General features: G+C 40.0%; 2 protein-coding genes across 5 annotated transcripts; one reads left to right on the top strand and one right to left on the bottom strand.

Moving 5' to 3' along the window:
• Positions 1-72: 72 nt before the first annotated feature.
• Positions 73-4,223, bottom strand: LOC119899567 (cholecystokinin). Of its 4 annotated transcripts, none has more exons than XM_038714179.1 (3): positions 4,096-4,223; positions 365-625; positions 73-208 (listed from the first exon to the last, which is right to left on the bottom strand). In XM_038714179.1, exons 1-3 carry the CDS (start codon positions 4,100-4,102, stop codon positions 132-134), a joined length of 345 nt encoding a protein of 114 aa, XP_038570107.1. In that variant the 5' UTR covers positions 4,103-4,223; the 3' UTR covers positions 73-131. The 4 variants fall into 4 exon arrangements, with proteins under 4 accessions (XP_038570107.1, XP_038570106.1, XP_038570108.1 ...); XM_038714178.1 differs by lacking the exon at positions 4,096-4,223 and adding an exon at positions 1,669-2,182; XM_038714180.1 differs by lacking the exon at positions 4,096-4,223 and adding an exon at positions 713-1,646.
• krt99 (keratin 99) lies at positions 4,167-13,760 on the top strand. The gene is made up of 9 exons (XM_038714175.1): positions 4,167-4,546; positions 5,263-5,391; positions 7,640-7,722; positions 7,997-8,153; positions 8,317-8,478; positions 8,623-8,748; positions 11,849-12,093; positions 12,200-12,234; positions 12,344-13,760. Exons 1-9 carry the CDS (start codon positions 4,241-4,243, stop codon positions 12,448-12,450), a joined length of 1,350 nt encoding a protein of 449 aa, XP_038570103.1. The 5' UTR covers positions 4,167-4,240; the 3' UTR covers positions 12,451-13,760.
• The last annotated feature ends 1,340 nt before the right edge of the window (positions 13,761-15,100 follow it).

Below are 15,100 nucleotides of genomic sequence, written 5' to 3' on the forward strand. Positions count from 1 at the left end.
GACTATTATGATAATTCTGCAAAATAGTTTATTTATAAAGTTGCAGGGAGAGTAAAACATTGACTTCATATAAATTATGAACATGAAGCAGTGAGTCTTAGCGCTCGGGTTGTTTTTGGCATTGTTGGGTCTCACTCTGCGTCCCGGCGTCCAAAGTCCACCCAGCCCTGGTAGTCTCGATCTGACATGCACTCTGAGTTCATCATCTCTGTAAACAAACCATTCCTACATGAACCACGCAAGGGTTCAATAAACACATCTTAGCATCTGATTGGATCTCGTCCCGACTCATTCTCTCTCACACACACACACAATAGACAAAATATTAGATAATAACTTTCACACCCCTATCCCCGCAGCATACCTGAAATTGCTTGCATTATTCTCTTGGTCATAGTCTCGCGTTCATCCTCAGATAGGTGTGCCCGTCTCTCCATCCTTGCAGAGTGAGTCTGAGACTCCGGCTCCTGTCTGCCAGCCAACTCTCTCACTTTCTCCCTCTTGGCGAGAAGCTGCTGTAGTACACTAGTATCTGCAGCGGCAGAGGATTGAGGAGTGGCGGATGCACCGAATACTAGCACTGCAACCAACAGTGCAAACACCACAATGACTTTCCCTGACATGTCTGTGTACAAAAAGAAAAGAATTCTTGGTTAAAATCCAATTTAAGTTTACGAAGTGACAAAATAACTACCCAAAAACTTTACTTTACCTGTGAGGACAGGATGAGAAATGTACACAATGAAATCCGAGGAGAGTTTAGTTGCAATGTTTGAGATTCTGAGCAGATCTGCCCTTTTATACCACAAGTTTGGTGTAAGCGATAGGGCCTAAAATCAACAGTGTTCACTGATTGATTGGTAGACGGATGCATTGGGAGGAAGTGCGTAAAGGAAACGATGGATCACTACATCCACACACCTATTAATGAGCTTTTCACTTACCTGGCAATGTATTTTTTGCACTGCAATAACAATAAAACAAGTCAATGGGTTTACATAAGAAATCCAATACTCCTTTAGAGACCAATACAGAGCACCTGATGTAACTATGTAGACACTGGCTGGAAGACTTAAAGGCTGAAAACAGGGGTTCCACGTGTCCTCAAGTTATCAACTGGCACTAAACAGTTACATTTAACATTTCACGCATGTTGGAACCAGATGCAGACTAAGTCATTGTTTCGCATTTCCGTGTAGCATCTATTCAACCTAACACTGTATGGACTGTAGACAAGTTTTCCACTTTCAATTTTAAGAAAGGCAGAGCTGGTGATGTAATTTGAAAAAAAGCAAAAGTGTGTATAATGTAATGATTGGTTAGAGGTGAATATTTCCTTCCACATGTCATGTTTTTGCCTAGACCTCCCTGATGACGTACACTCCAGCCTTTTAGTAAAAATACTTCAGAGCGCTGTTTACATACTGTATAGATTTGTGGCCCAGTTATTATATCTAGTTTCCACTGACAATATGTGATGTATAATAGATGTAGAAAAGCAGAAACGACATGAACGCAGCCTTAAAATATTTTTCACCAAACAGTGAAAGCATCAAACAGATTTACTTTGTAGCAGTGGCCGGCTGATTATGTGCCACACTTTGATTTATACGAGTAGAAGTGACAGCAGCACAATGGATAGCAAAGAATGCACATGCATGTGCTCACCTGCAGACAGCAACTGCACATAAAATACACATGTGATGCACATGGGTTTTATCCTTTAGACTTTCTTCCAAAAGGCCTTGATACCAAAACTACTTGCTTAGATTTTGGCAACAAAACTGCTTGGTTGGATTTAGGCACCAAAACCTCTAAGTTAGGATTAGGAACCAAAACTCCTCTGCGGTGTAAATACAATCACAGATCATAAGATTTTACTTTAATGCCTTAACTAGACAGGTTCAACACACCCATCAGTGAAACCTGATCCATATCAAAGACTGGATGATTCAGACTTTATCAGGCAAGGCTGATCACTGGTTTTTGTTTATTTTCATCTTCACTTGAGTCCTCACAGCTATGTGTCAACTTTGAGAAGATCATTTTTTTCTTTTAAGCTGCAGGACTTGTGAGGTTGGTAAAAGGTCATGATGAGTCTTTTGCTTAAAGTATGTGTCTGTCTGTGTCAGAAAAACAACAATTTCACAATCAGTACTGGTCCTGATCATGACCCAAAAGTACGGAATAACAGCGACATAAAAAAGGTTTGTTAAAAAGGTTTTGTCTGATATTTGGAAAAAATGCTACAAAGCACTCAAACAGGTGGACCTTTACAGAAGAAAATAATGATGCATTTTGCTGCAGTGAAAAAAAAGTATGTGGGTTAAAAACAAGTTATTTATTGAAATTGTGATGTAAACATTGTTACTTAGACCAGTGGTTCTCAAACTTTTTCACATCAAGAACCCCTAAACTGACACAAATTAGACCACGGGCCCCCATTAGATAAGAGTTTGTCCCAGATTCCCTCATCTGATTGCATTTTTGATTATATTATTAGAAAGTGTTCGAAACCTATGACCAAAATAGTCATACATTCTGTCTTTGTGTTACTTATGGATGGAATAACAGTGAAAATCAACTATTCCCCTTTTTGCTGGGGACCCCCTGAAACCCCCTCAAGGACCCCTGAGTCCCCCGACCCCGCTTTGAGAACCACTGACTTAGACCAAATTAATTATTGATAATAGCTGGATTAATAGCAATTTGCTGAATTACACTGATAATTAAGATTCACATTAAAACAAAAATACCTTGAAATCCTTTGGGTTATGATACTAAATCCAAATATTAACTGTATACTACCTGCAATGAAAAACCCTTTTATCAAAGTAATGGTCTTAAATATGGACCGCTGTGGCGTGCAAAGTCACTTTCCACTGATGGGTGTGTTCCACAGCAGATTGAGATGGATTTTGTGCCAATCACTTGAGAAAGCTTTTTCTGACCGCATATTAGATAAGCGTCTTTTTAAAAAGGTGTGTCAGTGTTTTGTGTATGTGTGTGTGTGGGTTGCAGTGGGGTGGGGTGTCCCAGAGAGGAATTTTTTGCATGATGTATTATGTCAACAACATTGAACTCTTTTGTGTATTTTCCCTGCTTCGTTGGAAGTGACAGAAATATTTTTAGCTGTTCAAAAGAAAGAAGAAAGCAATTAGGAAGAACCAGTTTGTAATGGTTATAAAAACAATTAGGTTTCCATTCCATTCCTTTCAGAAAATTCTTTGACATGCATTATGCAAATAAGTGTTCACTGCCCTGCCTCGCTGTCTACCGTCACGCTGTCATCCATCATCCTTCGACTTCCATCCAGCGGAGTAGGACCAGGTGGATACGAGGAAAAGATACTAGAATGAATGGCGGTGGATGCGGGGAGGGGCCCATAAAGAATGCTTTGTGTTCAGGGTTCAGATTTTTGAGCGACGCCCCTGCATCTCAGTTAGTTTGGCTCGATTTATAAAGTTTTCAGCCTGCCATGCTGTTGTTCCTGCATTGCTCTGTGTACAATGAGCAGCTAAAAAACAAAAGTGTATTGGTTAAAATGCGAATACACTCGGACTGATGAGTTCATGGGGGTAGCCATATGAATGCATGAATGCCAACCAAAGTGGCTAAGACTGACTGTGTTACACAAAACTAGTGAATTCAACTTGGGTGAGCAGGTGCTTTGTCAAACTGTCATCCACCATAAGCTTCTGGTCATAGCCTGTAACAAAACCCCTGAATGTAGTGAATTTAGTGAGGTTTTGCTTTATTTCTTATCAATCCAACTTTTCATTTGTAGATTTGAAGATCGTGTTATATAAAAGTGACTTTGTCTGGCTTTAAAGAAAAGAGGCTTCAGTGTAGAAATGCCGGGCTAAGCAGATGTTCAGACAGATAAGTGCGTGGCATTTAAACCTGCTGCAGTAAGTAGCTATAACTGACAATGACAAACTATTATCTTCATTCCTGTCTGCTTATCAGTTACCTCCCACCTAGTTGCCCTACTAGATGTTCAGCCTTCTTCCACAGATCATCGCTAATGTTCACACCTATTAGTTTTTTTTTTTTTTTAACAAAACAAAACAAAAAAACCAATCAACTGCATACCATGCATTGTTGATGCATCGGACCAGACGCTGTTCCCATTCTCTCAGTCCTATAAAATGCACCGTTGTCTCAGGCAGAGTCACTCCTCGTAGATTCTCCAGCTGTGCTCATCGCCTGCAGGTCAGCTCCACCTCCACGTCTCACCATGACTCTCACTCTCACCCGCCAGGGCAGCTACAGCTCCCGTAGCATCTCCAGCAGCAGCGCCATCAGCTTGAGCGGAGAGATGCAGTTTCTCGGAGCCGGCCAGACCCGCATCTCCACGGGCTCCTTTAAGAACCGTGCACCTAGCGTGTACGGGGGAGCTGGGGGATACGGGACTCGCATCTCCCAGTCCCACTCTGTTTTCTCCTCCGGGTCACTGACCCCGTACGGCGACACGGCAGTGATCAACAACGAGAAGGTGACCATGCAGAACCTCAACGACCGCCTGGCTTCCTACCTGGAGAAGGTAAGACATGATGATGATGATGATGATGATGATGATGATGATGATGATTATACGAATTGCTGCACACTGTTACTTGCAACACTCCCAATTTCCTGTGGTTTGATTAAAGCCTTGAAAGCACTCCCTGAATAGAGCTGTACAACCCTCTGAATCTTTGTTAGACCTATACTGTAGACAAAATGTTTGTTTTTTTAACCTGCATTAAAATTAGCTAAGTGCAAAGACATTTCTACCCTGATAAATACATTATATGATCTCTTCTAACACACTGGCTAAATCACAGGGATGCAGCACAAAATTTTGGACCCTGCACATAGGTATTATCTATGGACCCCTCCCCACATCCATGACTATTCATTCTAGTATCTTTATACATCTTTATACAAAACATGAAGCTAATATAAGAAAGTAATATATTATTTTTCACATCAGTATTTTTAAACTAAATATGAAAATATAAATGACCTTCTTGTATAAACTTAACTTGATGAACATAACATAAAGCCACAGTAACCTTAATGGTCCACATTCACTCATGGCGCTGAGAACGAATTTCTAGGATTGGTGCAAAATGCATTTATGGGATAAAAAAGTAAATGGCACAGTAAGAAAAAAAAAGAAATTGAGTTGTGTTATGAGCCAGCACTAAAGTGCTCTATAAATATCCACATCTGTCATGTGCACCTGTCACTGCCTGATGTCACCCTCTGGTGCAGGTGCGCTCCCTGGAAGCAGCCAACAGGAAGCTTGAGCTGCAGATCAGAGAGTTCTACGAGAAGAGAGCTCCTACTGTTTCCAAGGACTTCACCAGCTACTTCGCCACCATCGCTGATCTCCGAGCTCAGGTACCGCTCAGTGTTGTAGTACTACACTGGGCAAATGAGAGACACCCCTTCATATTTGATTTGAGTGATTTTTTAAAATTTCATATTAATATTTATTCATAATTTATGGAAAATAATGATTTTTTTTTCAATAGCGTCCAAGTCATGTGACATAGGGACTTCAAACCAATGCCGAATTGTAGTACTACACTAGGCACTAGACACACCTCTTTATGTTTGAGTGCATATTTTATTTTATATTAATATTTATTAGTATTTTATGGGCAAATTCTTTTGCGTACATTTGTGAGATATGCAACTCACTCAAATCAAATATGAAGGGGTGTGTCTCATTTGCCTAGTGTAGTACTACAATTCGGCATTGGTTTGAAGTCCCTGCGTCACATGACTTGGAAGCTATTGAAATAAATAATGATTTTCCCATAACACTGTTTTCACAATTTGAATTTATTGATGGTCCCTAAGCTAACACCCTAAAGCGAGCCATCAGAGGTGAGCTAACCGCACTTATACAACCGTCACTGGGTGAACTGACTAAAAAGCCGTCACTGGATCCTGGGTGAATGTCGAATATCCAACTTAAAACTAACTTCACCGCGGTCAAAGACCGGGCGGCTTGTTGGCATGGCATTGAGTAAATTTGTAGCCTAATTATCTTCACAGTGTTCTTATTGTAGTTGAAATCTTTATTATTTATTTTATGGGCTCTTCTTTTATGTGTAATATGTTTAAAATGGGGTGGTGATGGCGCATAGATAAGATGCTTCCCTTTGGTGTGGGAGACCTGGGTTTGATTCCCACTGTGAGACATCAGAGCAAGACACTTAACCCCCAGTTGCTCTGACATGCAAAGCAATTGTAAGTCGTTTTGGATAAAAGCGTCAGCTAAATTAATAAATGTAAGATGTAAAGGTACAACTGCACATAAGGTCCATTGTAATAGAAAAAAAGCGCGGGGGGGTAATAATCCGAGACAATTTTTAATTTCCGAGACTAATACAAGTAAAAAACTTGAATATTCTCTGACATTATAGTCACACATTTATGAGAGAAACTTCACTTTGCAAGGCTGCAACATCACACACACTATTGTGATCGTCTACAAGGCAATTTGCAGACTATTATGCATGCACTGGAAAGTTATGTTAAACTTTGCAGTCGGATTTAGTAGTGAAGAAATACTCCTGAGTTTAGCCCACAATCACTATCATGGACCTTAGAGACTTTGCCTTGGATTGGGCCTATTCAGAAGAAAACAGAGTGATTTTCGATTTTTTATGACAATAATTTCAGGGAATTTCTGATTTTTCTTCTTGTAAATTTCACACTTTCATTCAGGAGGGGGTTTTTTCTCGGTTATTAACCCCGACCGTGGCTCCCTATTTTTTTGGACACATAGGGGCCTAAAATATCTAAATATATGCAAACACAACCCGGTAATTAATTAAGATTCATCTCTAAAATCACCGAGGCTGCAGGGCTCGTAACGTAATGCTGTTGTGTTCAGAACTTCATTGCAACCGCAGAGGAGCAAATCAGCATGAAATCTGAACATAGCCTATTTTATGAAGCGGTGTATTAATATCCTACTTCTCACCATTAACACTGAGTAGGCCTATAGATGTGGTGTGTAGTCCGCGTATACAGGGTAACCTCGAGTTTACCACGAACAAAACCTGCTAGGAGCAGTATAGAGATGCAGCGTAAATTGCCATGGCAACAGACCTCGGGTAACACCTATCCACCTTTCGTAGTACGGGTTCACCGGGAAGTTACACCCGACGTCACGAAGTTACTTCTTAAGTTACCTGGATAAACCTGTTACCCCGCTTCGTAGTACAGGCCACAGGAGAGCACTCCCAAAGTAGCTGTATATTCCCTTCGTGTTGTATAAACTGTGGGATTGAACTCCACATAAAAACTTCATCATTTAGATTTCTTTTAAAACCCACTGTAGAAAATGCAGTTTTTGGAATACACTGTCATGTTTAGGTCCTGCGATGGACTTGCGACCTGTCCAGGGTGTACCCCGCCTTTCGCCCAATGTCAGCTGGGATTGGCTCCAGCCCCCCGCGACCCTGTACACAGGATAAGCGGTTGACGATGGATGGATAGATGGATGGATGTCATGTTTAGGTGGTCTCTTCTGCATAAAAATGACGTAGGGCCTACATGTACTGATGAGTCTGTCCAATAAAACAAGTGAGCATATGAATAAATAGTGACATTTTTCCACCCCCCTATTTAGATCTCGAGGAAATATGCAGAGAATCAAAGAATCATCCTGCAGATTGACAATGCTCGACTGGCTTCAGATGACTTTAAAGTAAAGTAGGTTTACTCTCCTCTGTTGCTTCATGCTAAATCCACACGCACCCTCCAACAATTTTATTTTTATAGGCCTATATGTCAACCACATTTGAAGAAAGTTTTGTAATTGTAGTCTATCATTTTTCAAATATGTATGGAAATAATGGTTTCATTCATATGACTGGAATAACATTTACATCCACGGGAACATCACAAGGACTAATAGTTGAATGGTCACATTTTTTTCTTTCACTCCTGTAATTGAATTACAACTACACCTGCATTCCTTGTGTAGGTATGAGATGGAGCTGAACATGCATTCACTGGTGGAGGCCGATGTGTCTCGTCTCAGAGGAGTCCGGGACAGCCTGACTCTTTCCATTAGTGACCTGGAGGTGCAACTAGAGGGTCTGAAAGAAGAGCTGGTGTACCTCAAGAGCTCCCATGAGGAGGTGAGAGCCGTTCAGCTCCAGAGAAATTTCTCTCTTGTCAGGTTAAAAAAAAGATTGACAGTTTTGATTTCAAGTACAATGGCGCCACCTGTTGGTGGTCCCTGCCATGACACACATCTGTAGAAGGGCAGGAAGCACACGTGAAAATATGTCTATGTTGCAGGAGATGCTTCAACTTAGGATCCAGCAGACTGGCACTGTTAATGTAGAGGTGGACAGCGCAGAGTCTGTTGATATGATAAAGGTCCTGGAGGAAATGAGAGAGCAGTATGAAGCTGTGGTGATGAAGAACAAGCTGGAGCTCGAGAAATGGTTCCAATCTAAGGTGAGACAGGAGAACAATGTGCCTGAAAATTAAAAAAATAAGAAAAAAAAATAACTATGATGAAAAGATTTACAGATGGCAATGTCAAGGGATTTATTGTATATCTGTGTGTGTGTGTCTGTGTGTGTGTGTGTGTGTAAAAAGGTGGATGTTCTCAAGACACAAATCACTACATGTACAACAGAGGTGAAGACGTTCCACACGCAGCTGTCAGAGCTGAAGAGGACCTATCAGAGTTTGGAGATAAGTCGACAAAGCATCATCACAGAGGTAGGCCATGGATGAAATGACAGAATGCAAAATGACACATACAATGTTGGCTTTTAAGGTTGTAGGGTTAGCGGATTGTTCTTAGATTAAAGAGTTCTACTTTTTCCAAGTCTGTCTACGTAGAAACATTTGCTTGCTGTAATCATTCCTCCTGTTCATAGTGGCCATTACAAGATCCTTTCCTAATGTGCTTCCGATGTAAGTGACAAAATCCACAGTCCTCGTTCTGTGCAATGTAACAGAGAAATACAAATGGGAAGTCCAGTTGGAGTAATAGATTATGTGTTCAAATGCTTATCAGATGCACAACCGGTTGTAATACTCAGACAGTCACACAGAAGTTATCACAGTGGCAACTATTTCATCTTTCGACATGACATCTTACCAACGCCTGGTCAAAGTCTCAATAGTGAAGTATTTCTCTGATATCATTGCTAGAAATGAACACAACCCTAAAACCTTGTTTAGTGCAATAAACACTGCACTAAACCATTCTACTGCACTCCCTGATGCTACCTCCGAAATTACAGAGAAGTTCTTGAGGTTCTTTATTGATAAGGTTGATGTCATTAGATCTGGTATCTCACCTTCTGATCTTGGGGCGGCTGTGGCTCAGGAGGTAGAGCGGGTTGGCCGTTAATCGGAAGGTCGGCGGTTCAATCCCTGGCTCCCCCTGGTTGCGTGTCGAAGTGTCCTTGGGCAAGATACTGAACCCCGATTTGCCCCTGGCGGCTGTTCCGCCAGTGTATGAATGTGTGTGAATGTTAGTTTCCGTTTGAGCACTTAGGCTCAGTGTATGACTGGTGAATGCAGATGTACTGTAAAAGCGCTTTGAGTGGTCGAAAAGACTAGAAAGGCGCTATACAAGTACGGAGCATTTACATTTACCCATCTGAGCTAGTCCCATACCCTGTCTCTCTAAATTGTTTTGAGCCTGCGGCCTTGTCAGAACTGATCGATATAGCCTCACTCATGAAGCCTACTTTTAGCCACTACGGACACTGTCCCCTTATGTCTTTTGAAAGATGTTGTAAATGTTCTTGGTTCTAGCCTTTTGTCTGTAATAAATAGGTCTCTTTTAAATGGAATTGTTCCATCCACTTTTAAACATGTTGTGATCCAGCCTCTTATTAAAAAAAAATCTTGACCCTATGGATTTTTCTAAATTATCTTTTATGTTCAAAATATTGGAGAAGGTCGTTCTTTCTCAACTCTCCTCGTTTTTAGCTGAAAACAAAGTGCCCACTGACTGACTGTCAGGTTTCAGGGTACATCACAGCACAGAAACTGCACTGCTTAAGGTACTAAATGATTTGTTGCTGTTTGGTGATACTGGAAATTGTGCTATTTTACTCTTGCTTGACCTCAGCGCGGCTTTTGACACCGTTGATCATCCCGGATCGCCTCCAGCAAGCTTTTGGTATCCAGGGTGTCACTACAGTGGTTTCAGTCTTGAGAGATAGAACCTTTTCTGTTAACATTTCCTCTTCTTCAGCAGCAATTAAATGTGGAGTACCTCAAGGTTCAATCCTGGGACTAGTCTTTTTCTCTATTTATATGCTCCCCTTGGGCTCCATTCTCCGTAAACATGATATATTATACCACTGCTATGCTGATGATACACAGCTGTACTTACCTCTGAAGTCAGGTGATTCAATGTTCTTACAGTCCATTTCCAACTGTCTAAATGATATTAAGCGTTGGATGGCAATGAACTTTCTCCAACTAAATGAAAACAAGACAGAAGTAATATTATTTGGTTCCCCTAACTCAATTGAGGAATTATCAAAAAATCTGAGCCCCTTGTCCATTAATGTTAATTGCTAGGAATTTAGCGGTTATCTTTGATTCAGCATTAAAATTCGACAAACATATAAACTCTGTTGTTAAAGGTAGCTTTTTTCATTAAAGGACCATAGCTAAACTTAAACCTATTCTCTCTGTAAAGGACCTATAAACTGTCTTGCATGCTCTCATATCCTCTTGAATTGATTACTGCAATTCCTTGTACTCTGGCATCTGTCAGTCATGTTTGTCACGCTTGCAGCTTGTTCAAAATGCAGCTTCTAGATTGTTAACTGGTACAAGGAAGAGGGACCATATTTCCCCAATATTGGCTGCACTTCACTGGTTACCAGTCAAATATAGAGTCGATTTTAAGTTGCTGTTAATTGTTTTTAAGACGTTACATGGACTGGCTCCATCTTATATTTCAGAACTCCTAATGTTTCATCACTCGTCCAGACCCCTCAGATCATCAAACCAATCCCTCTTGGCCATCCCACAGTCTCGTATGAAAACAAAGGGTAATCGTGCCTTTTCAGTGGTGGCCCCGAGACTGTGGAATAATCTACCCCTGATTATTAGATCATCCCCCACCATTGACACTTTTAAGTCTCGACTTAAAACATATTTTTATTCTTTAGCGTTTGAGTCTGTTTAGGGGCACCTGCGCTTGTGTTTTTATTTGTCTATTTTGTATCTAACTGTGTTGTTTTTCTATCTTATTGCTGTATGTCATTAATTGTTTGGCCTGTTTTCATTTATCTGGTTTAAATTTTTATGTCTTCTACTGTATAACTTGTCCAGCACTTTGGTCAACTCTGGTTGTTTTTAAATATGCTTTATAAATAAACTTGACTTGACTTGACTTGACATGACTGGAGGTAAACAGTAGAAAAACAACATTCAGGTTTCAAAGTAGTAGCCTAACTGTAAATCTTGAAGATACACACAGGATCTGACTTACTAATACTGCTGAAGCCTCATATTAACTTTGATAAAATTTGGAATCTGCGTATGTTTGTCCAGAACGAGGACTTTGACAATTTGAAGCACACGAGGAAGGAATCTTTTGTCGGCCAATATGAACCGGAGGAATGATCACAGCAAGCGTAAACTATTTTAATGTTCATATGGGCACCTGACTATTGTTTAAAGACAGAGAGAGAGAAATTGTGAACCTATCCTTTAAATTAGTGTTGTTCAGATACATCATGAAACTGTAACTTCGTAATTTCTCAACAGGGAGACAAAAGGGCAGCCCTTTCCCCCGGTAACTCTCACAGCTTTTCTAACATTATTCCTGTCTGTTCTGTAGATTCAGTGCATGCAGCAGAATATGGAGGAAGTGAAGAGTCGATACAGTAGTCAGCTCAGCCAGCTGCAGGGGACCATCAACATGCTGGAGGTCGAGCTGCAGCAGCTGAAAGTCTCCCTCGAGCAGCAGCAAACGGATTACAACCTGCTGCTGGACATCAAGATGAGGCTGGAACTGGAGATTGCTGAGTACAGGAGGCTGCTGGACGGAGAGCTGCACGAGACCAGGCATTACGAACAAAAAAAGTGAACTATTAATCATTACATTTCTTTACATCTTTAAAGTGAAAGTAGCAGGCCAACAGCTAAAGGAATACAATGTGTTTTAAAATAATGTTCCCTCTCTCCATAGGGCTGTGGTCATCAGCAAGGTCGTGGAAGTGGAAGGTAGGAATCCCCGTAATTCACTAAAAAGACCTTCTGACCTTGTGACAATATTATTGAATCATTGCAATGTAGTCACATGATCCATTATGTTTGTTCTCCACCTCTGTAGAGCATAAGCCCCACATCGAGAGGAGAGTGAAGACCATCGTGGAGGAGATCATTGATGGAAAGGTGGTGTCCTCCAGTGTTGACACCCAAGTGGAGGACATTCAGTAACACCTCTGCTCACCTCTGCTGCCACTAAACCTATTTTTTTCCATGTTGATTTGGCCCCTAAATGTCAGTTGACTCATAATATTGGCTTTAAGAATAATTAGTCAGCTGTTAACTTGTCAATTCAACCAAACAAATCCCTTTATCTAGCTTTTTAAGGAGGTTACTTTGGCAGGTTCTTTTTTTTCTTTGAATTATATTTATATAGCAGGGTTGCAGCAAGTGATAATCTTTCCATGGCAGATGCTTGTTCAGATAAGTACGATACCAAAATATGATTAAAATCCAGAAAGCAAAGATAAGGATGTGTATTCTTAAATCAAAAATGTGTATTACAATTCAGAAAGGTGGGTTATAGTTTGTATTTGGATGTTTCATTAACAAATGTTAATCATAGCAAAACTTATAACAAATGAACTGTAAAAGGGAAAGGAAAGAAAATGATTCAAACTTAGTAATGTTTTTGTTGTATGAGCCCAGATTGGTGTCTCCTGTAGTTTTCCTTTGCAGATACTCTTGTGAAAATCATTACAAGAAACTAAAGTAAAGCAAAATGTGCCATTCATTTTTCTTGTATTATTTAGGGTGTAATGTCACTCATGGCCACCAGGTGTCACTTTGTCCTCTTTAAAAGTGAAGTCCTGGCACAACTTTACTGGATTGCATAACCTTATTTTGCTTAATTGAAAACAGATTGTTGCTGCACAAGATATGTTTAGAAGTTATAGTTATTTTAACTGGATAATAAACAATGGTCAGCAAAAAGCACAAAATCAAGGCAAAATGTTTATGCCATGTTGTACACTGTAGAACTATGTATAGTGTGTCATATGTCTCAAGTATAGATTTATTTGAGTGAGGTTTTTGGTCTCCCTTGAGTCATCAAAGCCTTCTTCATTTGGGTGGAGCTGAATCAAGTGGAGACTTGAGATGTCCATTCATCCAAACATTAGTGATTCATTGACTTTACGGCTTAATCTGTCAGTCAAAATGAGTCAAGAAGACTCCCTTTCTTTCAGTGCTTTTGTGCTATACTCTATTAACACATTGTTGCTATTTATCATCAGTGTTTCAGCAGCTAGACAGGACAAAATCACTTACAAAAAACACATGGTGCACCGCTGTTGGAACCTGACCCCTAACACATACATACAGAAAGTCCCATTTAAAACTGGTGGTCAAATTCCCTGCGAATGTGCTTTTTTTGCTTTTGCACTTCTTTTAAGAGTGATTCCCAATTTTACCTGCTGGTGTAGAAAGCTTCTGGTTGATCTTCACTTTGATGAATGAAAGAATAAACTCATTGTGCCTCAGTTGTTCTTACTTACAAATATATAAGTTTTTTCATTACAACACAAAAGGTCGTGTTAGTTAATGGCTGTGTACATCACATGAGGAAATGTAGGTTTCCCTATCAGGTGACTACAATAATCTCTATTAGTACCAAAACCTAAACAATTAAGTGCTTAATTGTGTGCTTCATTCAGTTCAGTTCAGTTAACTCCCACTATCTAGAAGACAATAAAGCTGTTGATTTAATATATCAGTTACTTTTATATCTTGCTAATGGCCGTGAATCTTGAGTCCAAAGTTCTCTTTTGTAAATTTCCAGACCTCTCACCGTATCTGAACATCCGAGGTGTTGCATTAATCATTCCTGAAAAGGGTGCGGCCACTACCTGCAAGGCATACCAAGATTCAGCTGAAACCAGTCTGGGCCTGAAATAGGATGATGAGTCTTGTCAAAAAACACCTGATGCTGCCCTCATTTCCCCTACTACATGAGGCAGAAAGTGACATATTGTTTCATGTAGGCTTATACATGAGAGTTACACACCCAGGTAAAAGCCCTTAGGCTGCAGCGCATTTCATACATACTGTTCCTGATTTTAGCACAAGCTGCGGTTATTTGTGTCAGGGATGCACTTCGTACTCAGACTTGAATGAGCTTTTTGCATTCTGAGAAGTAATTCCCATTTACATGAAAAGTGGATGGGGTGTGTGACGCAGTAAATGTGTCAAAAAGACTTATTTATGATTTTTGGCAAAAGCTCTGCAAGCTGAACTGTGAGTATAACCCCCACACATGCCATGTGCATAGCAGATTGTCGTCCACTAAATGCAGGACGTAAGTCTTTAGTGAGCTTTGAATATATTTTAATCATATCATCTGAAAATCTGAAAATTTCTTTTAGTGAATCAAGCAAACACCAGATTCGAGGAGTATCTTAATTAAATGCATGCTTCTTTCATACTCCACAATGAGAACCACAGTCACACCTTGGCCTACCACATACCATCACCATTAATCACATCTCATCTAAACCACAAGTTTTTTATGTGAGCAGAAGAGTGTGCAGTGTTTGATGCAGATCATTGCATGAAAACTAAATACATTTCATACAATTCATTCTGTTTTCAAATGATTTAAATCCATCTATGAAGTTTAGGTTGATAACACTAAGGAAGCATATTGACAAAGAGATGTGACCTGTAACAGAACAATGTGACACAGTTAAAAGTGGACACACTTGACAGTTTTGTGTTTCACAAGTGAGTAAGAGCCATAATAATTATACATATATTATATTATATATTATTACATTAAGTAAATTAGAACAGGGAAAGTCATATGATCACCAAAAGTCCTTGA

Source organism: Micropterus salmoides, unplaced genomic scaffold (assembly GCF_014851395.1).
Source record: "Micropterus salmoides isolate LMB-PRFRI ecotype aquatic unplaced genomic scaffold, ASM1485139v1 Ms_hic_scaffold_12, whole genome shotgun sequence".
Lineage (NCBI taxonomy): Eukaryota > Metazoa > Chordata > Actinopteri > Centrarchiformes > Centrarchidae > Micropterus > Micropterus salmoides.